The sequence below is a fragment of the Amphiprion ocellaris genome, chromosome 18 (genome assembly GCF_022539595.1).
Source record: "Amphiprion ocellaris isolate individual 3 ecotype Okinawa chromosome 18, ASM2253959v1, whole genome shotgun sequence".
In the NCBI taxonomy this organism is placed as follows: domain Eukaryota; kingdom Metazoa; phylum Chordata; class Actinopteri; family Pomacentridae; genus Amphiprion; species Amphiprion ocellaris.
Window position 1 is genome coordinate 26726870 of NC_072783.1, and position 23899 is coordinate 26750768.

General features: G+C 37.7%; 2 protein-coding genes across 6 annotated transcripts; one reads left to right on the forward strand and one right to left on the reverse strand.

The window, feature by feature from the left end:
• Positions 1-1249: 1249 nt before the first annotated feature.
• LOC111577750 (translational activator of cytochrome c oxidase 1) lies at positions 1250-6739 on the reverse strand. Of its 3 annotated transcripts, none has more exons than XM_023284174.3 (6): positions 6659-6739; positions 6230-6515; positions 6047-6153; positions 4976-5109; positions 2773-2935; positions 1250-1886 (listed from the first exon to the last, which is right to left on the reverse strand). In XM_023284174.3, the coding sequence occupies exons 2-6, from the start codon at positions 6510-6512 to the stop codon at positions 1677-1679; spliced, it is 897 nt and encodes a 298-aa protein (XP_023139942.1). In that variant the 5' UTR covers positions 6513-6515; positions 6659-6739; the 3' UTR covers positions 1250-1676. The 3 variants fall into 3 exon arrangements, with proteins under 3 accessions (XP_023139942.1, XP_023139943.1, XP_023139941.1); XM_023284175.2 differs by having other exon boundaries at positions 6230-6572; positions 6659-6738; XM_023284173.3 differs by having other exon boundaries at positions 6230-6553; positions 6659-6733.
• Positions 6740-9672: 2933 nt separating this feature from the next.
• Positions 9673-23006, forward strand: pth3r (parathyroid hormone 3 receptor). 3 transcript variants are annotated; one of them, XR_002746945.3, is made up of 14 exons: positions 9673-10256; positions 15683-15788; positions 17007-17117; positions 17312-17436; positions 17759-17853; positions 17998-18151; positions 18991-19144; positions 19232-19292; positions 19379-19445; positions 20568-20662; positions 20748-20889; positions 20983-21024; positions 21120-21666; positions 21964-23006. XR_002746945.3 is itself a non-coding variant. In XM_023284163.3 (13 exons), the coding sequence occupies exons 1-13, from the start codon at positions 10191-10193 to the stop codon at positions 21591-21593; spliced, it is 1692 nt and encodes a 563-aa protein (XP_023139931.2). In that variant the 5' UTR covers positions 9673-10190; the 3' UTR covers positions 21594-23006. The 3 variants fall into 3 exon arrangements, 2 of the variants coding, with proteins under 2 accessions (XP_023139931.2, XP_023139932.2); XM_023284163.3 differs by having other exon boundaries at positions 21120-23006; XM_023284164.3 differs by having other exon boundaries at positions 17762-17853; positions 21120-23006.
• The last annotated feature ends 893 nt before the right edge of the window (positions 23007-23899 follow it).

The window sequence follows — 23899 nt, forward strand, 5'->3', positions numbered from 1 at the left end:
TTTTAAAATGCTTTTTAGTTTTTAATAAACATTTAACAGCCTATATGTAATCAATAAATGGCCTTTGCCTATCTTAAGAAAAACTCACTCAGAACTCTGATATGTTAACAGTACTAAATAAATCAATAAATACATGCATACACACATAAATAAGTTAATACATTAACTGTGTTAAGATAAGGTTTAGATTTTAAAAAAAGTTGTTTATGTTTTTGCAGAATCCAGTATTGCTCACTGGTTGGTCATTACATTTTGTTAGTTTGATTTCACTGTTTAAAATGATGCCACCTCTTTTCAGACAGAACCTGTGATAATAAAACAATACAAAATTTTTAGTTCCGTGTTAATAAAGCACTTAAAGCTTTAAGTATGGCTAAATGCTTTTTTCAAAATTAAATATATCACTCCTTAGGTGGTAGTGGCTCCAAGTTCAGTAAAGTTGGAAAGATATTCACAGATTCGGACTTCCAGCATCAATAACTCATTAGATATAGGTTGTCAAAACATAAACGGTGCCTCTTTCCCATTGTTGCAAGGCAGACAATGTGCTACAAGCCCAGTTTTATCAAAAGTAGCTGTCTTTCAAGCTACTGGAATAACATTGGTGTCTATGGAGTGAACAGGGTCCGTCTGCAATTTGCAAAACCACTGCAACAGTAAAGAGAGACAAATATTCAATAACTTCACTCTTCTACATTGTAGTGTCACTAAAATCACTGCAGCTTTCAACTGGCTCCTGTTGACAAAGTGTTTTAACAGAAATGTAAATGCTTTAATTTGATTCTTTTAATGAACCATGTAACTTGAATGGATGTGATGCTGGTGTGACCACAGTGCACATGTCTGATGTTGCTCACAGTGGTCCAAGGGACGCTCAGGGAGTTTGTGTGTTTGCTCACACTCAGGAAAAATTAGAGGGAACATTGTTTACAAGAGGAGGATCACAAAAACTGATTCTGTTATGAGAAAAAAAACATCTTTCTCCAGGCTTTTACCTTCTGCTGAATGGAAAAAGTTTGTGTTTAACTTGAAATTTTAGTTTAAGACACTAATTTTCAATATGAAACTGTGGCAACACAGTGAGTTTGGTAGTGCAGTTGTGGTCCAGTGCACTTACACTGAGAAAATAGTGGCGTACGCTTAGATTTTGGATTATGACAGAAGAAATGGGTGCAGTTTTAACAGAAAATGTGAACACATCAGATACAAATAATCATATTGTATTTGAAAGTCTGTGGTGGGTCTGAAATTGTATTTTAAATTGTTCTTTATTAGCACATGATGATTGCTTCTGTCCTAAACCCATAGTTTCACATTGATAGAACATTTTCAGTGTTGTTTTTTGGTGAAAAGGGACCTTTTAACATGTTTTAAACAACTTTTGAAGACCTACTTCACAGATTGTCTTTGTACAGATGATTTATTTCACTCAGAAGAAGTAAAAACCTCTTGAGGAAAATCCTAAAGTTGAGGTACTGACAACGAATCCCAGTCCGGTTGCTACTGAACGTCTGTAGACAGCATCAAAATGGTCAACACACTCATACGTTCATACTGATAGTGTCTGTTCTTATTGATGGCATGCAGGAGTTTCAACACCCACTGATGTACAAATCCTTCGTCTGTGAAATCAAATATTCCACGTGTCCACCAAGTGTCCCGTCCAGAAACTGGACTCAGCTGTGAGCCTGGATGTTGTCCCACACTCGAACTACATCTGGATAGTCAGTGAGAGCTTCTATTAGAGTCGAAGCAGCGTCCAGCTGCTCCTGGTCCAGAGACGAGTGGTTATGGGGGACAAACTCCAACCCAGCTGACGAAATCTGCATCCCCAGCTTTTCCAGTGAGACCCGAACCTTATTCAGCTCTGTCATATCACAAATAAACTGAAGAGGGAGAAAGAGATCAACTTTGTCAGTTAAACTGTATGAGCTAATTATTGTTGATTGCTGATTGATAGGCCAATTGAGTAATTGCATTTTAGCACTTAACTCTGAGAAAGTGGTCATACAGAGTTTAATTCTGTGAAGTCATTACAAAGGGGATTGAAATACTGCTCTTCTTAGTGATGTCTATCAGAAAATATTACTTAAATAGAGCCTGACAACAAAATTATGCCTGAAAAGATACATGGATTTTAACATGAATCAATACATTTCCAGCTATCCTTATCAGTGTGTCAGCTAAATTAACCAATCAATAATCTATAAATAATAATTATGGGTCAATAGTGATGACAGATGCTGATCTACAGCAAAGTGACACAATCTGTTTTTAGAAACTTGTGCAATAAGGTTTTTTTTTTTTAAATGTAGAACCATTTGTGGCTGGATTCTAGAGACACTTTCTAATATTAACCTGCTGTAGAAAATACACTCATCAGATTGTATTAAATGAGTAAATGAAACTCTGAGTTTATGATAAGGCTGTAGTTAAAGGTGGTGTTGTACTGGACAGCGTTATACTAAGTTTTAATTTGCTTAACTGAAGGGGAAGAATATTCAGAAATAATAGCAGGATTATAATAACTTTACATGGAAATTTTGGGTTACTGGACAAAAAAAAAAAAGATTTAAAATGTTGCTTTGCATCTTATCAGGATAGTAAGTTTCTCCAATTGGTCAGCCCATTTGTAGATGAAGAGACCAATACCGGTGCTCTATTAATTTAAATAAAAATGAAAATATTTCTGTATCTCTGTGAGTCTGAGTACACTTGGGCTCAGGCCATATTAATATCAGGATTTCACTCTGCTAAATGTTGCTCTCTGACCTGCAGTAGCGGCTTCTCGTCCTCGTCCTCGGTCTCTAGGACGTCTTCAGCTCCGGCCTCGATGGCCAGTTCCAGAGCTCTCTCAGTGGAGACGTTTTGACCAGGAACCAGCACCACCCCTCTCCTGTTGAAGCTGTGGCGGGCTCCGTCTGACAGCATCCCTCTGAGAATGAGTACGCAATTTTTCATTTCATTTTTTACTTGTGTGTTTATGTTTATTTCTAAAGTCTCATAATGAGCTACAGTCAGATAGCTGCAGATAGTGTTTGGTTAAAAAATAATGTTGTCTTTGCAGTTTTTCAGAATCTGAAACCGTAGACAAAGAAAGAACTGTGAAATTCAAAATGAAAACACAAAACGACAAAAAACAAGAAACAAAATGACAAAAACGTGAGGCAAACGATAAAAGTCAGACAAAAAGAAACAAAAAAACAACAAAAACAAGACAAAATATTACAAAAATGTAACAGTAAGCAATATAGTATTTTACTTTATGATCAATACAACTTGTCATAGTCTAGGAATTATTTCAAATTTACAGTTTTACAAATTTACAATTTGCAGTTAATGTCCTCTCTGTAATTTTTATACTTTACAAAGTTGTCTCGCAGGCTGGTTTTGGCCCGCGGGCCGCATGTTTGACACCCCTGGTTTAGAGAGTTGACATACTATTTTGGAAAATAAAATGCAGAAACAAGCACTAGACTGAAATCAGCTCAGTTGCTTTGCCCAAAATTTCAGATAATGCATGTGGACAAGCTCAGACAGACGTCACTGCTGGCTGCTCTTTTTGTTTTTCTCATTAACTGATTGTATTGATATGTTTCCAACAATGCTGACCTATAGAGTTTATCTCATGTACCTACTGTATGTATAGGGACATCTAGTGGTTACCGCCTTCAGCAGAATAGCTGCTGCACCTCGACATTCTGTGCATTCTTCCCCTCTGTCGTCCTGTACATATATATATATAATCTGTGTACAGTGATGCTGCCACTCATCTGAAACCTGAATTTCCCTTTAAGAATCACTTCCTATTTGAACCTCTCCAGCACTGTGTAATCTTGTTTTACCTGATTATCAACAAATATGTCACCCTTTCATTTGTTTCCTCAGTTATATCTCAGCTTTATAGAGGCACAGATGTGTTCAGTTATTGCCTTCAGACTGGGTCACTAGTATTTGTGTACAAGTTTGTGGCCAAGTGTCAGATTTTTGGGATGCCACTCTACTCGAGCGTGGGAGTCAATAACACAACTTTGTAACTTTTATCTGTTAGATTGTGTGACGAAACCGGATCACAGATTTTTTTAGGCAGCTTAACGCATCAGTAATGTGGTGAAATTGCATGAAAACCTGTATTTAAGAACTTCACCTATATAGGGCTGGGACTTCAATGTTAAGAAATAACGTGTTAAAAAATTAACGCATTTCATTGCACCCTCCTCAGTTCCCTAATTTCTGGCACACCGGTAACACTGATGCACACTCCAGCCCAGTAGGTGGCGGTAATGAACCTAAAGTCTGTTTGCCAACCATGAAGAAGATCTACAGGACACAGTGCAGATGTGTCGGACCGACATGGCGGCTCGGTCACAAACTTTCTCTTTTATTACGAAAACTGTGCAGCAAAAACTATTTCTGAAAGCATTTGAGGTGAGAAATAAGCTGCTGAATCTGTCCTGGTTTTAGTTTAATGACGGCTAGTTTAGACAAAAGATTTGCGATACGTCGGACCTCCCTGCACTGCATTTGCATAAATGGAACTACTTTATGCAAATGAGCTCTTGGGCGACGCACCATATGTTAGCTACAACAGTCCCGGTATGGGCAAACAGTGTAGCCAGCCCACAATAGACCACTTTTCAAGACACTGAAAGTGCTTACAAAAGTCTTAAAATGTTGAATATAATCGCTATAATTGCGCTTTAAATTTGCAGTAATCTGTGAATGTAGTAGACAGATGAAAAATGCACAGATAAATATAAATGAAACAAACATTTTTGTTGTTTGAGTTCACGTATATGTCTATTCATCGATTCAGTCGTCAACCAAAATTTATTTGAATTGAAAAACTTATTGTGACAAATATTGCTATTTGAAAAAAAATGCAATTAATTGCGATTAATTAATTACAAAGCCTCTAATTAATTAGGTTTTTTTTTAATCGCATCCCACCTCTACTGTATATATATTTTCCTACCCGTTCTTGGTTAACAGGCGCTTGACTTCCTGGTGGGTACGTGAGTTGTTGTCAGTCAGGACCTCGATGAGCAGCAAACACCCACCGGGTCCCCGAGCCTCGAACATGTGCTGGGTCGCTGGTTTGGACTTTTCCTATACAACCACAAGAAAACACGAGGAACTTTTTGTCCAGCATATTACACCAACACAAATCTGACACAAATTCTTAATTTATGTTACATACAATGTAAAAAAAAAATCTGTTAAATGAGGAATTTTTTGTTTGTATTTCACTTTTTTCTGTATTGTTGAAATACACAAAAGTATTATAAAAATAAAATATTTTTAATGTTATTTACACATCACATAGCAAAAGAATTTTGTTGTTACATAAAAAGATAATAAAATCAATAAAAATATATTAACAAATTTATTCAAAATTCAAACATTTCCTTTTTATTTGACAGATGAAAAAGTTAAATACAAGTTTTAATACAGTAAAAATATTTCTTAAATTAGACACAATCACTGACAATTAACAGAAAAAGTATTGGCTTTGCAATTTTATATAGATTTATTTGTTAAATGAGAGATATCTTGTATAGCAACTTAAATTTTGCTCAACAAAAATGTGGAATGAATGTGTTTTCATCAGTGTAGAAAACCTATAAGCACTGGTAATCTAGTCATTCTATCTATCATTCATCATTATATCTATCTGCATTATTACATATTATAGGTCATTTCATTGTTTTACACACGTAATTATGTTAATATCCTTCATGTAACATGAAAAAGCCAGAATAAACATAATCTCATGTAAAGCCAAGTATTCTATTTAGGGAATTAAAATACTTTTTCAAATATTTTGTATTTTTATAAGATAGTTTTAAATTATTTTTACCTTGTTATTCTTTTAGTTTTCTTCTATTCTGATACAGTAATCTGTGCACGTGTTTGGTGTGCAGACAGGTGATCAATTATTGACTGTTTTTTGGAGATGTGGTCTTCATGCCTTTAGTAGAAATCCAGACACTCGGAGGGAACAGTGAGGTTTATTTATTAATCGTTGTGCGTGCTGAGAACTTACTGCACTCTTGATTGCTGCATCTACTGAAGCTTTGGGCATGTTCTTGCTCCTGCACTGCTCCAATATCTGAGCCAGGTTTAGGTTCAGGTCTGGGTTGGATCCACCTTCTGCAGATGACAACCAGAACTTAATATCAGTCACGAAAAAAACACCTGAACTGTGACTAAACTGAACAAAACCTACCTTTCACAGCTATTCTTATCATCATACCGAACTTCATGAACATCCTCCCCCTCGCCTCATCTTTGGGACCCTTGATGTTCTTCACCTTCGACCACTTGTTGTGTCCTGCGCATGAGGCGGCGCTCAGCAGCAGCGTCCGGACCGGAAGAGTCCTCCACACCGGGGACGGAGCACAGCAGGCTGGCGGGAGGACGGAGTCTGGAGCCGGGAGTCTGCTGGAGACTGCGGCCAGAGCCGGGGGTCTGAGGGTCCTTAAAGCCCGGAGCAGCGCCGGAGCCGCCATGTCCTTCACACCGTCAGTGAACACACGTTACTGTCACTCTGCTGCACATGCGCACAAACACTGGGTTTAACAGACAAAGTGAGTCAGAGGATCTAAACTTCACAAAATATCATGTTTTATGAGATAAAGGAATAAAACAGCCTCACGTTGTCTGACTAACAATCAGGAGAACAGCTGCTGCCGTCCTTGTTGTCAAACCGGCACTTCCCGGTTGCGGTGACGTCAAATTTTGGCCCATCAAAATAAAAGCTCTTTGTAAAATTTTATTTTGAAATGACATTTAAATTTGACAATCTTAAATTTTCATAAATATGTAGTAACTTCTTGCCTGTATTTAATTTATTTAGTTTTGGAGTCCTCCACTTGATTTAACAAGCACAAATGGATAAAAGTCAAAACATACTGGGTCAATTTATAATTGTGGGACTTTTTGTATCATAGTTGACATTTTTTGCTGTTTTCAGGCCTAAAATAAACATGGCAGCCTGTAACCTTCTAAAATATTATATATACAATTGAGTAAAATTTGAAATTTAAAGTTATTCATAAAAATATTTTCGTAAACCTGTTGACATGCCATAAATCCACTCTTGGTTCACACACTAATTTATATTAAATAACTCAGAAAGCCTTGGAGTCTTGCCAGTCTTTTCTTCAGGAGGAAATGAGGTCATGTGGAGCAGGTCATGTGATCTGGAATTAACACGCTTCCTTGAGAGGTGTTTTTGTAATAGGTAACCTAGTTGAAAGTGATTTCTTAGACACAGATGCAATCTGTTATTTTACATATAAAATTGGATATATTGCCAGGAAATAAATATCTGTGATAATTGTCTCAACTTAATAAGAACACAATCAAAGCAATTTTTGACTAAGGTCACTTTATTATTGTGTAACTAATTAGAAGATGATTGTTATTAAATTCAGACTGTTATTTAGTTGACATTTTAGTGAGATCCAATCATTTTTTTAATGAATAAGTGATTGTATCCATAATAAATAATTATGGAATTTGTAAAGACATCATCATAATTAACATAAAAATATTATTTTTTTCTACTTTTAATAAAAACATGTATGCAAAATATATCCCATGGACTTCAAAAGTCCCTCAATTATATATGGATCCTACTTGTTGTTATAATTACTGTTATTATAATCATGGTTGTGATTTTTTTTTTTTTTAATGGCAGACCACAAATGTGTAGCACTTTTGAGACCCGTAAAATGAAATATTGTTGGCTTCATCAAGCCATTAAAGTGACAGCATTGAGCCATTCAGACAGTTTTCCCTTAATATTCTTTCAGGCTTCATTCAGACTTACCACAGTGCTGAAGAGCTAAAAGTGATGTATAATGCACAATAAAAGAACTATCTAAAACGAAAAGCAGCTAATTAAATTGTCTAAAAAACTAACAGATCTGTTTATCTCAGATTTCTTAGACAGAAAAATTGAAAGCTCAAAACTCAACCTGAGTCAACTGCAGCTGATAAACTGTGACTGTGTGTAACAGCTCACCTGTCTAAGGTAATGAAAAGCACACAGTGTGATCTATTGTTAGATCCTGATCGTTCTTTCTCTATGGACACTGTCATTTATAATCATAACTAATTAATGCATAGCGTAAATGCACACAGCTCTCTCAGTTTGGAAACACAAATGGATCCTGTTGCTGTCTGATGCTTCAGGTACCTAACAAACATAGATTAAAAAGTCATGTACAGCTGATAGCACCATTCTTCTTCAAACTGTGTATTAAACTGGGATGTTTTTGGACAAATATTGGGGCTGAAACGTGACAAAATCCTTCGCTAAATCACTTCACACAACTTAAAGTGCTACTGCTTGTGCTGTCTTGTTTGTCCTTGATAATCTCCTTCTGTTATCTATTTGTCACAATTTTCAAATTCTCCTTCAGTACGGGAAACAATAACAATCATGTCCAGGCTTGCAACCTACAATACTGAAATTTTCAAGTTTTACCAGGGATTTGGATCTTGCTTTAAGGCAGCTCTGCTAGTTTCCTTTCGGCAAATTACCCATTTCAATAGCAGCGTTCGTAGCCATGTGTCCAAATGTTCCGTTGAAACAGTTCCCTACCACTGTTTTACAGGGACACCATCACTACATCCTGGGCTTAACTCCACCCAAGATGATGCTGAACAAGCCATAACATTTTTTTCTCCTATTGCAAAACAGTTAAAAGTAACACTTACATAGTGAACGGAGAGAAATACGTGGCCAATGACAGATTTATACCTGCAATTTTCAACTTCATTGCCAAAGCAGCTCAGTGGTACCTTGTTTCCGGTCTATGCAAAAACAATGATAGAAAATTGTTGTATTAGTTTTGAAAAACTAATACAACAATCATTTAAAAGAAAACTAGAAATTGAAAAAAATTAGAATGAGATTCTTTTTTAGGCAGTTGTTACCATTGCTTTACAATAAATAATCACAAAATGCGGCCTAGCTCCTCGTCTAAGAAATATTTTTTCTGTGCCGATTTTCTTTTCTGTTTTATATACGTGTATTTATCTCAGAAATGTTCTTCTATAGTTTCCCTTTTCCAGCTCAGGATGTATTAAATGAGGAAATGTGTGATGAATCCTAAACCATGAGAACCTGAAATCTCTTTGAGGACTCCTGGGTATCTCTGGTCAAGCACTGAATAGACTATAAGTAGACCACGCAAAACAACGTGTAACTGGAAATGGTTAAAAAAAAACAACGATGCAAGCCAAAATATTGTTTATGTTTCCCATGTAATTTGTGTATTTGTGACATCTTGTAGTGTCGAGGAGGTTAGCACTACAGATTCTATCTAGTCCATCTTATACATCTAATTGGCAGAAACAGTATTTATGGTGAGTCTGGTCTGCATCACTGTTCTATAAAATGTCCCAGCGTGGGAACTGGAAGAGAAATGTTGTTTTCCTGCCCTGGTAGAAGTATTAAATCATAGTGCCTCTATTTACGATGACAAGGTTTAAGAATAGGCCGTTGACCTGCTGTGTAGTCCAGGAACATTGATTCAGAAACCAGGAACGTTCTGTATGTACTGGATTCCTGAAGAACAAGTGTGGACTCAATATGGACAGAATTACCAAAGGGATAGTAAAATCTGAGTGTTCTGTTGTTGCAGTTTGGAGAAACTGGGTTAAAGCAGACAAGTGGAAAAAACAACAGACAGATGCACAAACAGGATGGTGAGCAGGGACAGATGACCACAGCAGAGGAGCACAAAGAGTTAAATGAATGGAAGTCACAGCCAATCAAGGCCAACCCATCTCAACCCAGCAGCCTCCAGAGCTGTAAAAAGAGGAGGTTTTCTCCACAGGGCTCCTCTCTTTCCTCCACACTGACGGCTGCATGTTCTCTCAGACCTGATAAGGAATGACCACCAAGCTTCAAGCAGAAAACTGGAAAAAACTAAAGTTTTCAAAGCATAATTTCTGGATCTTAAGAGGCCCTGAAGCTCAAGAAGAGCCTCAAAGGAAGTTCTTACTGACTGATAAAATAAAAAAATAAGCACCAGAAGAAGTACTGATGGAACACCAGAGAAGAACACAGCTTAGATTTGGGGCACAAGTTCCTTCAACACAACCCGAGGAAGACAAAATGATCTGAGAACGCTGAGCGTTGTTCTGTTTAAGTCGACAGTCGAAAAGACGTCATGTTGTCTGCGCAGGGAATTGGTGTTTTGGCTGTTTTCCACAGTGTAATAACAGTTACTGCACTGGTAAGTGTTATTGTATTTATCTTATGTATTCATGGAATTGAGTTTCTGAGTGCTTAATTTATTGGATGAGTTTATTAACTTGAAATTAAATGTGGATTTTAGTTGAGAAACAGAATCTTGGTAAACTCGAAGAGCAGAGTCAATTTTTTTCACATTTTCTTTCACTTTTAGTTGCTCAAGTAAACAGAATTTGCTTAAACACTAACAAAACTTTAACAGTTTTTATTTTTACAAATACATGTTTAATTGTACAAATGTAAACATTTTCAGAGTACATATTGTGTATTTCAAATAATACTAGTCTTCTTCTATTTCTGCTGACAGACTGGCAAATTCTCAGTCTCAGTCCACTGCAAACCCATCAAAGGATGGATTTTTATGTTCTAAATTTAAACTTTTCACACAGTAGTATCAATTCTTACACTTTATTAAGACCCTGAGTCAGAAATAACACCCCCATACTGCTGCACTTTGGGCCAAATATAGAAAATTTCAAGTATCTGCGACCCGCTTTTGATCGTTTGAAATTTGGACATAGATTTATCGCTTGCTGCAGGAGATATGCCAGCTATTCACCAGCAAGACTCAGTAGTGTCATATGTTTGAATGAATGAAGTGATATACAAATACTTTTTCTTAGCAGTCCTGCTGAGGAATTTAGATTTTTCATTTTTAATATACACTGTTGTGAAGAAATATTCAACCTCCTCCTGATTTCTTCGATTTTTCTGCATCTCAACTGTCTCAGATTTTCAAAACAAATTTAACATTAAACAAACAAAAAAAAATGGTTCAAATTATTATTATTACTTTTTTTTCATTTATTTTTTGTTACTGAAGAAAAACTGTTATTAAATAAAGTAATCACACACCTAAACTTAATAGCTGGTTGTACAATCTAAGTCAACATCTGCAACCAAACGCTTCCAATAACTGGACATCTGCCTCTGACAGCAGTTTGGTGGATTTTGACCCACTTTTCTTTGCACAACTGCTTTAGTGCAGCCACATTGGAGGGTTTGCGTGCATGAACTCCTCTCTTCAGGTCCCTCTGCAGCATTTTAATCGGGTCCAGGTCCAGATTTTGGTGAGGCCACTCCAAAACTTTAATTTTATTCCTCTGTAGCCACTCAGAGGTGGTCTTACTCTCATGCCTGAGGTCACTGTCTTGCTGCTTAACCCAGCTGTGCATCAGTTTTAACATTAAGACTGATGACCTGAGCTTCCCTTTGGGGATTTTCTTTCCTTTTTTTTTTTTTTTTTTTTTTTTTTTTTTGGTCTGAGAGCAGAATTGATGCTTCCCCAAAACATTACTCTGCCACCTCCATGCCTGACTGCAGGTATATTGTTCTTTCTGTGGAATCCTGTGTTTGGTTTAGATGTGATGGGGCCCCTGTCGTCCAGACAGTTTAACTTTCCACTCATCTGTCTATAGCACATTCCCCCAAAGGGTTTCAAGGTCAGCAAGGTGTGCTTCAGATGAGCTTTAGTGATGTCCTGCACTTCTCCCTTTGAAGCTATATTTGATTAGTGTCTTTTGGATGCTGGAGTAACACTCCGCAGTTATAAACAATAAATACAAGGTTATTTTGACTTTATATAAGGAGTTAGGAGGTGATAATGTAGTGGAACAGAAAGCAACATTGCAAGAATGAAAATGTAACCAGTATGTAATATACAGTATTTCAAGAATTCAAATTGTCATATGCAGCAAAAATTATCTGTAAAATTAAATTCTCGATTTACTGTATATTTAATGACTTACAGAATAAATCTAGTGAATCTAAAGAATAAATGTGAAGAATTTACTTTTGCAAAAATAGTGCAAAATACAGAAAAACTGTATAAAAAGGCGTGTGAAGTATTTATGGTGCAAAATATTTCGATGTGCTCATAGGTACTGAGGTAACATTGAATGTATAAGAACAGTGCAAATAGTCTAAGTGCAGGAAAACTATGTAATAAAGTATGTGCAGTATTTATGGTGCATAATGTACTCTTCTGTAAATACATTGGCTCAGGGTTTGACATTCAGAATTTGGAGCTGCAGTGATCAGTGTTCAGAGTCATAAACGCCCTTCCTTAGATGTTTTCCTTGGATCTTTTGTGACTTCCTGGAGGAGTTGTCGCCGTCTGACACTTTTGGGAAGATTTTCTGTTCTGAGTCTTCTCAGTTTTACTGTCTCTCAGTCAGTGGAGCCTGAGAAATAGATTTATTACACTTTCTGCACTAAAAAAAAGAGAGAACTGTTAGAACAGCTTAAATGAGTTGTTTCAAATGGTAACACAAAAGTGTTTTACAAATTAAGTTAACAAATAATGTTAATGTTAAGTTAAATGTACATAAAGCATTTGATTCCTTTCAATTGAACAGTTTGCATTGCTTCAGCTTCATGTACTCTGTTATCCTACTTAAACAAAACAGCAGATGAGTAGCAGCAGAAAAAAAATATAGAAATGCGGATGCAGTAAACCTGATTTTTGCAGTTTCATTTAAATTAGAATACCAGTTTAAAGGGGCAAAGTATACAGCCATCACCAAACCAGAAAACTAAATGACATTAATTTGAAAAAGTACCTTACTTCCACTTCAGCTCAGATATACTTTTTACAATGCAGACTGATGTTTTTCAGTTACCCTTTTCCTCGTCTTATTTGGATTTTCCTTCAATCCTGACATTGTGTGCTAATGATGAGACTTTTTAGGCAACTTTGAGCTTCTGAAGATGATGAAGTGATAATTTAATTAAACAGCTGACAGTATTCCAACCTGGATGTGTCTCATCCAGCTGCTATTTAATTAGTTTTTCAGATTTAGTAACTTTAGGCGCGATATCTTTTCACTCAGGCCATTTGATATTGGATAACCTGCTTCAAAACATTTAATTATCTTTTACACTTTGTATTTTGTGTTTACTCAGATTGTCTTTGTTCTATACTATTCTAGTTTGAAGATCTGACAACAAGCTAATAATTGGTAATAAAGGGCTTCTCCCTGACTGAGAGAAACACCTGTAAGAATCCACCACAGTAGCCCTCAGCCTCCTCCATCAGACATCACCTGTGGTCTGTTTTCCCTCACAAACCTTTTAACCTTTCATTCATTGACGCCTCACAGCAGCAAACACCGTCCACAGCTACCTCCCAGACTCATCCCTCCGTCTCCTCATCTTTGTGCGTTGACAGACTTTCAATCTCCTCATCAGTCAGACTGAAAATCTTCTGAAACAGACTTGAGTGATTGACTGAGATTAATAGTTTTGCTGCAGAAGAACGTGTATAATTTCTCCTCTTTGGTTTCCATGTATTAAACTGTGCTGCAGGTTGATTTACTGTAATCATTTCTGGGACAGAGTCGGAGGAATTTGTTGGACTCAATTGCAGCCAACATGTGTTTAAACAGGATTGTGGCCCAGAAACAAACAAACACAAACAGAGCACACACTTTGAGTATCATCAACACAACCACAGTGTGTCCACAGTCCACAACACAACAACAGTAAATGGTTTTAACTGCGCAGCATGTTAAAGTTAACTGAGAGTCCCAACACAAACCATCACAGGACGTGATAGCAGCTCAGCACTCTACATTAGTGGAAACACAGTTCGCCCCCTGGCAGTTTATTTTACTGACCAGTGCCAAGAATGTTACTTATCACATATCCAGTTACATGAATTGCTCAATTTGGGATTTAGTCTGTTTAACAAGAGTGAAAGTTTTCTTTAGCTGGAGGAAGGCAGCTGCTCGCAGCAGATCTTTTACATAAGCGATGTGAAAATAAAACTCTGGCAAACTTTCATGAAGGTGCAGCTGGTTTATCTGCTAAATATACTGACACTGTCAAATGTCAGAGTGGATATTCTGCAGAAAAATGACTCTGTGACCCTAAAACTCACTAACGGGTTTGAAAAGCTTGTTATCTTTTTTTTAAAAAAATGACAAATTTGCACCTTTCATTAGAGCCTGAAACTTTAAAAACAAATCTGTGACGTGTTTGTCATCAACGTGACCAAATCTAAGTTGAAAATTGTGATATGTCATTAAAATCACTCTCATTCTGGATGTCTCACTTAAAATTTTGACACAAATAATGTGTCTACTCTAACCAGAATCTATAAAATACAAAAATTCTGCACTTATCGGGACAACTGTGAAGTCAGTAGAGATTCAGCTGTGACCAACATTTATGTGACAAAAATTCTGGGACTTTTCAGCTGAACTACAGGCTGTTTACACTAACAAGATATTAAACAAGTATTGAAACCAGTTAAAAATGTAAATATAAAATACAAATAAAAAGTAATAAAATATAAAATCTGTAGGATCGTCATTTTTGTAGTATCGGTAACACTGGTGGACACTTGAATTCCTTTTTGAAATGTTTTTGTTAGATACATAATCAAAGAAATTCAACTTTTGTTTTGCTCTTTATCAAGATTTATGGCATTCAAATTTTACAATAATGAACAAAAAACATTTTAAGTTCTCTGTACATCAAGCCGTGGTTGTCTTGTTTCCATAGAGGTGAAGGAATTTATATTGCAATGAAAAATGAACCCACAGTGAGTAAAAACTGGAGCAAAAGACACCCAGAAACTGCCTGGGGTTCAGAGGGTTAACAATTTTATATACTCGCTAAGATTATAAAATGTTTCAAATCAAATATGTTGGATAATGTTGACATATTCAAGCACAAGTGCCTCAAAACCCAATTTAGATAAAGTGATGTAAAGTAAAACTTGTCATTTCCAGAACTGCTGGAAGGTCACAGGTTGTTGGATAAAGCAAAAGTCAAGAAAGCAGATTATTGTTGTGAACTTTTGCTTTGTTTCCGCCTCTTTCTTTGGAAATCTTCTCTGCCACTCTTCTAATGTGAGCTCTCTTTCCTGGTTGACTCGCTGCTGGTTTTGCTGCTCTGATGTGAGATGAAACCAGGAACACAAAGTTGCTTGTGTAGCGCAGATCTCACCTGCATGGCCAAGATCCTGAGGAAAAGATCCTGGTGTGGCCACCGGCAGCCTCACCGCCGCACAAAAAAGGGTCTGACGGGGGAGCATCACATACCGCACCTTCACACAACTATTTCACAACACCTGAAGGCAGCACATGGAGGTGTTTGTGGTAGACAGATTACCACGGTTGGAAAAAAGACTTCAGAGGGACTTAATAGAAAGCTTAAAACACTAAGAAATCTAAGGTTGGCAGCTGCTAAGAGGAGCTGCATTGTTCATACCTCAACCTTAAATGCAGAAACACGCAGAAAATGATTTATCCTGTTCATTGTTTATTCATTGTCAAATCTGCCTTTTTTCTGTTGTGTGCCATCTAAATTACAACAAATATAAAAAGTTAATGTATCAATATGACAGAATTGCCTGCTTTTCTTACTGTCTCTTCATCTTTTGCTCTTGTCGACCTTTTACAGATAGACTCAGATGATGTCATCACACGAGACGAGCAGATCTACGTTCTGATTGGTGCTCATGCCAGGTGTGAAAGGAGCATCCAGGCACAAATGGCCCTTATTACAGGTTTGTGTGTTGCTTCTGATCGTTTTCTAAAAGCCTCTTCAAGGAAAAATAAGTGTATAATAAACAGTCAAAAAAAACAGAATAGAAATAGATATTTCTGCCATGATACATGATCTAAAATCAAATTCAAACCTTTTCTTCTGGTAAAAGTCACTACTGGGAAGCTGCAATGTTGCCCATTCTTTAATATTCAAAAGATGTGCCTGTTAAATAACGGCGTTTATGTTTCCCCTGAGGTCAGTGAGTGCATGTCCAAATATATAACCAGAAAAAGTATTTATTACGTCAATTATTTATTTGGGATCAGATATAACACCCATCCAATATCCTGCTGACCAGTATCTTTCTGATTACACAGTTGAATTTCAGCACCATAGACAAGCATTTTTAATTTGGACTCTGACGTAGAAGCTGATGTTAGATAAGTTTGTTCAGCGGTGCAGCTGGAGGACGATTTTATAAGATGCAGACGCAGCCAGAAGACGAACAAAAGTGGAAGAGACGACTGTACAGTGGGTCTCTAAATCTAACAAAAAACTTCATGTCAAGATAAGATAATCCTTCATTGCTCCCCACGTCAGGGGAAATTTACATAGTTACAGCAGCAGCAATTTTTACAGAAAAAACATAATAATAATATGTACAATATATACAAGGATAAAAATGAAAAAGAATGAATACAGTATTAGTACTGTAAACCACAGCAATATAAAGTGACTTGTGGAATAAATGTAAAAAGCACTTAGACAAAGACTCTGGTCTCCACAGATTGAAAATGTAATTATTTGACATTTTAAAAAAAGTTAAAATATGATCGCAAATTTATCGCAATTTCAAAAATATTTCGCTTTTAATTAAAATATGAAACTGTTAAGTTCAAGTTTAATATTGTAAATATATTTCTAACATTAGACACAATTAGTGAGGAACTACTATTGTTATCATTTTAGATACATGTTTAGACAATGCATTGTTTTTACACATGTAAATTCCCTTTCTTAAACATTAAAAAGCTAAAAAATAAAAAAAATCTTGCCTTGTTACAGCAAGGCAAGAAAATGTATTTTTCATGGAATATTACTATTTAATATTACTATTTATATGAGACTGTGATTTTCAGTTATTTTCCAGCATCTTTGGGACCCAAGCTGCTGAAAAATAAACTATTCAAATTATATACAAACTATTCCTTTAGTTGTTTCCCATTTCTGTCTGAAGAAGGTGACTGTGTCCCGGAGTGGGATGGGATCATCTGCTGGCCACGGAGCAAAGCTGGTCAGCTGGTGTCCATTCTGTGTCCAGAATACATCTACGACTTCAACCACAGAGGTAGGAGAGTTCAGAGACAACAGCGCACAGAAACGATCCTGATGTGTGATCTGTATGTGGTTTCTACAAGTAGATGACTTCAAGAAGAAACCATTTTTGTTAAACTCAAGAAGAAGAGATAAAGCCATATTTGATCAGCAAAGGCTTTACTATCATTTATGTCGTATCACAGACTGTGTTGTTTTGTGGAACAGGACGAGCCTACCGCCAGTGTGATGCTTCAGGGAACTGGGAGCTGGTTCCCAGCATCAACCGCACCTGGGCAAACTACACTGAGTGCACCAGATATCTGAGCTCCAACCACAGGAGCCACGAGGAGGTGTGTTCAGGGACATTTATCTGGCTGAGTGTACAGTCTGTGTGTTACTGGTGGTTGGTTGAATGTGTGTGTTTGAGTATATGTTGTCATTAAACAAGAGAAAAATTGCCTTTTCAACAGGAGCTCTTTCTCAGAAGCTGAATTAGTGGAATATTTTAAGTTCTCTTCAAGTGCAAAGAAGTGTTTCACCCATAAAACATGTTCATTTACTGATGTTTGCAGAAAATTGATGCACTTTATTTTACCTCCTTTATTTAGTTTCACCTGATATGCTGCATCTCTATGTATCTGCACACTAAAGAGCGTTTTTGTTTTGTTCCAGAAGGTGTTTGAACGACTTCACCTCATGTACACTGTTGGCTACTCCATTTCTCTCGCATCTCTGCTGGTGGCCGTCTCCATCCTCTGCTATTTTAAGTAAGAAACCTCGAAACTTGCATCCATAGCTCTACTTTAAAACGTATTACCACCCCAGTCTGTTGAAATTATTAGTGTATAAAACTAGTGAGAGATGCTTAGTAACGCCTGTAAAACAATCCCGTTTTTCTGCCTCCTAAACAGACGGCTCCACTGCACCCGCAACTACATCCACGTTCACCTCTTCACCTCCTTCATATGTCGAGCAGTCAGCATTTTTGTGAAGGACGCCGTGCTCTACTCCATATCTGATGACAGCAGAACTGAGCCCGAGTTCACAGCAGAGAAGCCCCATATGGTAAATAATAAAATATATGTCTTTTCCATATTCATCACCATTTGTCCAGGGTTTTATTTCCGTTTCTGTAGTGTTTTATAGCAATAGTAGACCAGGATTCAGTGCATACATGCTCAGTTAGTTATATGTTATGTGTGAAATGAAACAAAAAATACACCTTGTCCATATTATAGATCATGCATGTAGGCATTATGATCATGAAGCTAGAGAAAGCTGCACATTAGCCTAGCTTAGCATAAAATTAAACAGGGGTAACGCCTAGGTGGGTTCAGGTGGAGGCCGGAACATCCACCTAGCATCCACAAATTAGCACATACTATCTCATTTCCTTGATCTATACAAAAAACAGCATATAAAGGCAGCAAGAATCACAACTGGTTGGCAAAAAATTGCTTTCACACCTCTAACATGGCATAATGTCAAATTGTTTATTGTCATTTTGCAGCCAAATGAAATATAAAGTGGTAACTGATTAACTTTAGTGGCTCTGGTAGGCAGATTTTGTCTCCCATTTGCTGCATGATGGAGTAAAGCTAGCGGTTTCCCTCTGTTTCCAGTGTTTATACTATGCTAAGCTAACTATATTTGCTGAACAGGCGGGTGATTAGTATCAATCTTATACATATTTTTACATGTGGCTGCACAGTGGCTCGTGGTTAGCACTGTTGCCTTGGAGCTAGAAGATCCCCAGTTCGCGATAGACTCAGTCCCCCATGACTCCAATGAGGATTAAGCAGTGTATAGATGATGGATGGATGGATTTTTACACATATTTTGTCCACCTTTCATCTATTTTTGTTCTGTGGTTGTTTCCTCTAACTGCTGCTTTGTGTCGACAGGCTGGTTGTAAAGTGGCCGTTACTCTCTTCCTGTACTTCCTGGCAACTAATCACTACTGGATCCTGGTGGAGGGTTTGTACCTCCACAGCCTCATCTTCATGGCCTTCCTGTCTGATAAGAACTATCTGTGGGCCCTGACCATCATCGGCTGGGGTAAGCAGCATCGGAGCCGCTACGTTGTGGTGGACTTGGACTTACAGATGGTCAGTTTCATTTTCTTATCTCTCTGTTCATGTTTAGGAGTTCCAGCTGTGTTTGTGTCCATCTGGGTCAGTGCACGAGCTTCACTAGCAGACACTCAGTGAGTCTTGTGATCTGTTTATGTTCCTATATACATGACGCTTGTTTCAAAATGGCTCACTTGAGCTGTTTTATTGCTGTTCTCAGATGTTGGGACATCAGTGCTGGAAACCTGAAGTGGATTTATCAAGTTCCCATCCTGGCAGCCATTGTTGTAAGGAAATAAAAATCTAAATTTGAATATCATTAACCCTCTGAACTTCCGCCAGCTTCTGGGTGTTTTTGGCTCTTGTCACATATTCATTGTGGGCTCATTTTTCACTACAATAAAGTATTAATATAAAGAATTGCTCCTCTATGAAATGCCTTTTATGCCAAATAACAAAGCCATAATGGCAGAAATCATAAAAAATTAAAAATCAAAAGTTTAACTTCTTACATTTTGAATTTGTTCCCAAACATATTTCCTATCTGCTTTATGTAGACACTGCCTGCAGTTCAGCCCAGTTCAGCTGAAATTTTCCCAGACTTCTTGCTTATGCTGAGAAGCATGGATTTTTTATTCGCTCTTTCTGAATCTGATTAATGTTGTAGCGACTTCAGTGAACAAGCATCACTGAGAGACTGAGGCTGGGTCTGTTAGTTTGATGTGTTAAACAAAAGAATGCACTGAGATTTCCAAAGAATACATCTAACCTTTCATTAAAGAAAAAAGATAATCAATTCATGATAATGTGAACAAAGTCACAATCAAAATAACCAAAGCAATCGAAGAAAATTAGTGGTCAACAAAAAATACGCCAACCCAGCTCACCCTCTCAAACAATGAAAAAAGTTAAGACAGGTGAACAGGTGAATATATTCACTTAATTTTCTCCGCCCACATGCATGTGACCCACTATCTCTCTATTCAACATAATCCTAAAATAATACCATAACCAAACAAACACAAGCAACAATTTATATACCCCTTAACAATATAATAAAACAACAATTAATGTATGGCTCCTACAAATGGAAAAAAAAAATTTTGGCAAATATTGAAACTAGCCATGCACATTCACATAATTCTGATGAAAAATCACATTTTTAAGCTTAGATTTGGTTGATGGAACCAATTTTTTCAGATGAGTATAATTCATCTGAAAAATGAAAGTCTGAGAATTTTCTTCTGTTTTTGCAGCTTTTTGCTCTGAAAAATGGTTATTTTGGCAGAGTTTTTTAAAGACAGCATGCCTTTTATATTCTTCACTGGGTTTGACATTCAGTTGGTTAGATGAACATTTGACACGTAGTTTGAGTGTAAAATATTAACTTTCTGTTTCTGCCCCTGCAGGTAAATTTCCTCCTTTTCATTAACATAATTCGTGTCCTGGCCTCTAAACTGTGGGAAACTAACACTGGGAAACTGGACCCCCGGCAGCAGTACAGGTAACTGCCCATTTCACCCTCGATAAACTAAAGAGACTATTTCTCTGACTCCATATAAATATTCACTGTTGGTTTCGCTCTGCAGGAAGCTGCTCAAGTCCACATTAGTCCTCATGCCCTTGTTTGGAGTCCACTACATGGTGTTCATGGCTCTTCCCTACACTGAGGTCTCTGGGCTGCTGTGGCAGGTGCAGATGCATTATGAGATGTTCTTCAATTCTTCACAGGTCAGAAAACATTTGTGAACACATTATTATGAACTATTCTAACTCCTGCAACGCATTAAAGACTCTTCCAACCTCTCGGTTTTGTTTTTCCAGGGTTTTTTTGTGGCGTTTATCTACTGTTTCTGCAATGGGGAGGTAATAAATCTGAGATACATTTTGAAGAATGAACTCAAATGTAAGCATGTTTTTGTCTGTTCAAAAACATTTTCACCTCTTCTTCTTGTTCTCAGGTGCAGGCGGAGGTAAAGAAGGCTTGGTTAAGACGCAACCTGGTGCAGGACTTCAAACAGAAAGCCAGGATGACCAGCAGCGGCGGCGGAGGCAGCTGTTACTACGGCGGCATGATGTCCCACACCACCACCCACAGTGTCAGTCTATCTGCTGCCCATCCCAGAGCTCTGTCCTTCACCGGGGGAGTGGTGGCCTCAGCTGGAGCTGCTGCTGGAGGGTCGGGGGTCAGAGCGCCGCGCCACGCTTTCCCAGCGTCCCCCCACCCGCACAGCAGCCTGCGTGGACCCGCTGCCGGTGACTCCGAGACCCCAGGACCCCAACAGGAACTGGCTCTGTGGAAACCAGGGGGGGCTGAGTCAGGGGTTTTTACCAGACATGCCAGAGCCGCCAGAGGAAACGATGCGTGTGAAAGTCATGCAGCAGAAGACCCTGACAACTCCTTATCTGTGAAAGAACTGGAGACCATCTTGTGATGGATTGTTGCTGTTAAGAAGGATCATGTTGCATAATCGAGATCTGGAGAGCATCTGCTGAGGGGAGCTTGTGGTGAGACGCTTTTGTCAACATCAATAAAAATTTATGGGTTTTTTTCTGTTGACAGGATCAAATTTGAGCCACATAAACAACGTGTTTTGTCAACACTGAACACCATTACTCATTAGTGCGCACCAGACCAGACTGCATGACTGCATGCTTTGAAGAGCTGTGACGATTATTCAGTTAGTTGTCAGCTGTTAAATTAATCTTCAACTATTTTGATTAGTTGGTTTGCAAGGTAAAAAAGTCCAGTTTCTCTGATTGCATCTTCTTAGATGTTGTTTTTTCTGTCCTCCTCTTTGACAGTAAACAGAATGTCTTTGGATTGTGGACAAAACAAGACATTTGAGGAAGTCATCTTAGGCTTTGGGGAACACTGATTGAAATTTCCCACCATTATCTGACATTTTATAGATCAAACAACGAATCGATTAATTGACAAAATCTCTACAGACTGCTCTCACACAGCTGTTAGTAGCGGCCCTACAGCTTCATCATACATAACTTATGGATTGTGTTTAACTCTCAAGTTGTGGAAGCAGTTTTCATGTGGGTTTCTTGTGGATCTAGTTCTAATGTGCTTTCGTTTAACTTTTATGCGCTTTTAGTTGATGTAAAAGAAATGTAAATACATCATTCCCTAAATATTCTGTGAAGTCAAAGGACAGACCTGGATGTGTAAATAGTGTTTTTCTCGTCTTTCCTGTGTTGGATTTTCCAGGCCCTACCGGCTGACCTCTATATTTCAAAGAGCACTTCCTACAATGCCCTGTTTCCAAACGTAGACCTCCACATATTTGTTATATATTTATAACAGACAAAATGTGAATTCCATGGATACTTTCACAATCCTCATGTCATAGTTTGGTCACGTTAAAGAGTCCCTAGTGTCTAGACATGCTGTCTAGACAAATCTGCACATAGTTGTTGCTGTGTTGTCTACACGGTTCTATTTATCACGCTGACAGCACCCTGAGGGCTGATGAACAAACCCTTTGCCCCTTGCAGGCCAAACCTAGCTCCTTCCTCCGTGTAACCTCTGCCCTGAACGCCATCACAACACCATCCAGAATTTCTCACTCTCCCCTCAGGCCTCGGCTCGGAGACGGAGGCACCTGAGCTGTTTGTAGACCTCGAGCCTGAGTGACAAACCGGCAGCACAAGACGCCAGTATTCACACGATAAATGCACACGGAAACTGTACCTGCAAATATTTTAGGTTTATTTAGGTGTCCAGAAAGAAAAGACGCCTGGTCTGTGTTTATATGAAATGTACAGTGTAAAAATAATGATGATAATTTAATGGATGTTTGTCTTCATGTGTTAAATAAACTTAACTCCGAACTGAATGGAATTGATTTAATTATTTTAATATTCAGCATACTGAGAGCAGAGTAAATGTATCACTAATGCTGCTGAAAGACTGGGACAGAGCTGCATTATGGGAGAAGCAGTTACGGAAGATGTTGAGAAATGTTGCCCTCTGTTGAAAAAATAAGAACACTGCGAGTTTTAAGGTTCTCAGCTTGAAAAGCCAATTTAGAATGAATAGAAAATGACTCTTTATGAGGCAATATATGAGTGTACAAGGTGTCCCCTGTCTTCACCCTAAATCAGCTGGGATAGATTCCAGGCTCCCCGCGACCCTAATGAGGATTAAGCAGTGTATAGATAACTGATGGATGGATGGTTCTACAGTGTTTGTTGCATGTTAAAGTGCACAGCATGCAACAAACACAGGAATCTTTTTAAGATTCAGATGTGTCCACTATTAGAAATAGCAGTTATTTTGAAACATAGTCTGTTTTTTTACCTTTATTTGAGAGGGATTTAAAATATATAAAGTAATATATTGTAATACTGAAGATTTATTGCCCTATGCATTCTCATTTCCAGCCCACAAGAACACTGAAAAATTACTGTAGAGTTACAAGTGCTTAACTTACAGCATTTAACTAAGAACTTACTCTCTTTCTGAGCTCTTGAGAGAAAATTTTACTATCCAACCACAGGAAAATGAAAGACTTTAGCCTTGAAATCATCATGCAATCTAACCCAAATGACATAACAAAAATCACGAGTCTTTTCTTTGTAAGGAAAACCAAGCCATGAGGTATCATTATCACCACATATTACATCTGTTTACTTCTCTTATTTTCTCTTATGTTACATTTGAGGATTTCTTTAGAGTAACATTTTACAGCTCTGATGTCAAAACAGGCATATGACGAGTCCAAACATA

Bases quoted from the DNA above. Each gene is read 5' to 3' on its own strand.
- LOC111577750 (XM_023284174.3), bottom strand. From the start codon at position 6,512: ATGGCGGCTCCGGCGCTGCTCCGGGCTTTAAGGACCCTCAGACCCCCG. The intron at 5,110-6,046 runs GTAAGTTCTCAG...GTGGTTGTATAG, and splicing joins ATGCAGCAATCAAGAGTGCA to GAAAAGTCCAAACCAGCGAC. The intron at 2,936-4,975 runs GTAGGAAAATAT...ACTCATTCTCAG, and splicing joins CGCCTGTTAACCAAGAACGG to AGGGATGCTGTCAGACGGAG.
- pth3r (XM_023284163.3), top strand. From the start codon at position 10,191: ATGTTGTCTGCGCAGGGAATTGGTGTTTTGGCTGTTTTCCACAGTGTA. The intron at 15,789-17,006 runs GTTTGTGTGTTG...TTCTGTCTGAAG, and splicing joins ACAAATGGCCCTTATTACAG to AAGGTGACTGTGTCCCGGAG. The intron at 19,145-19,231 runs GTAAGCAGCATC...GTTCATGTTTAG, and splicing joins CCTGACCATCATCGGCTGGG to GAGTTCCAGCTGTGTTTGTG.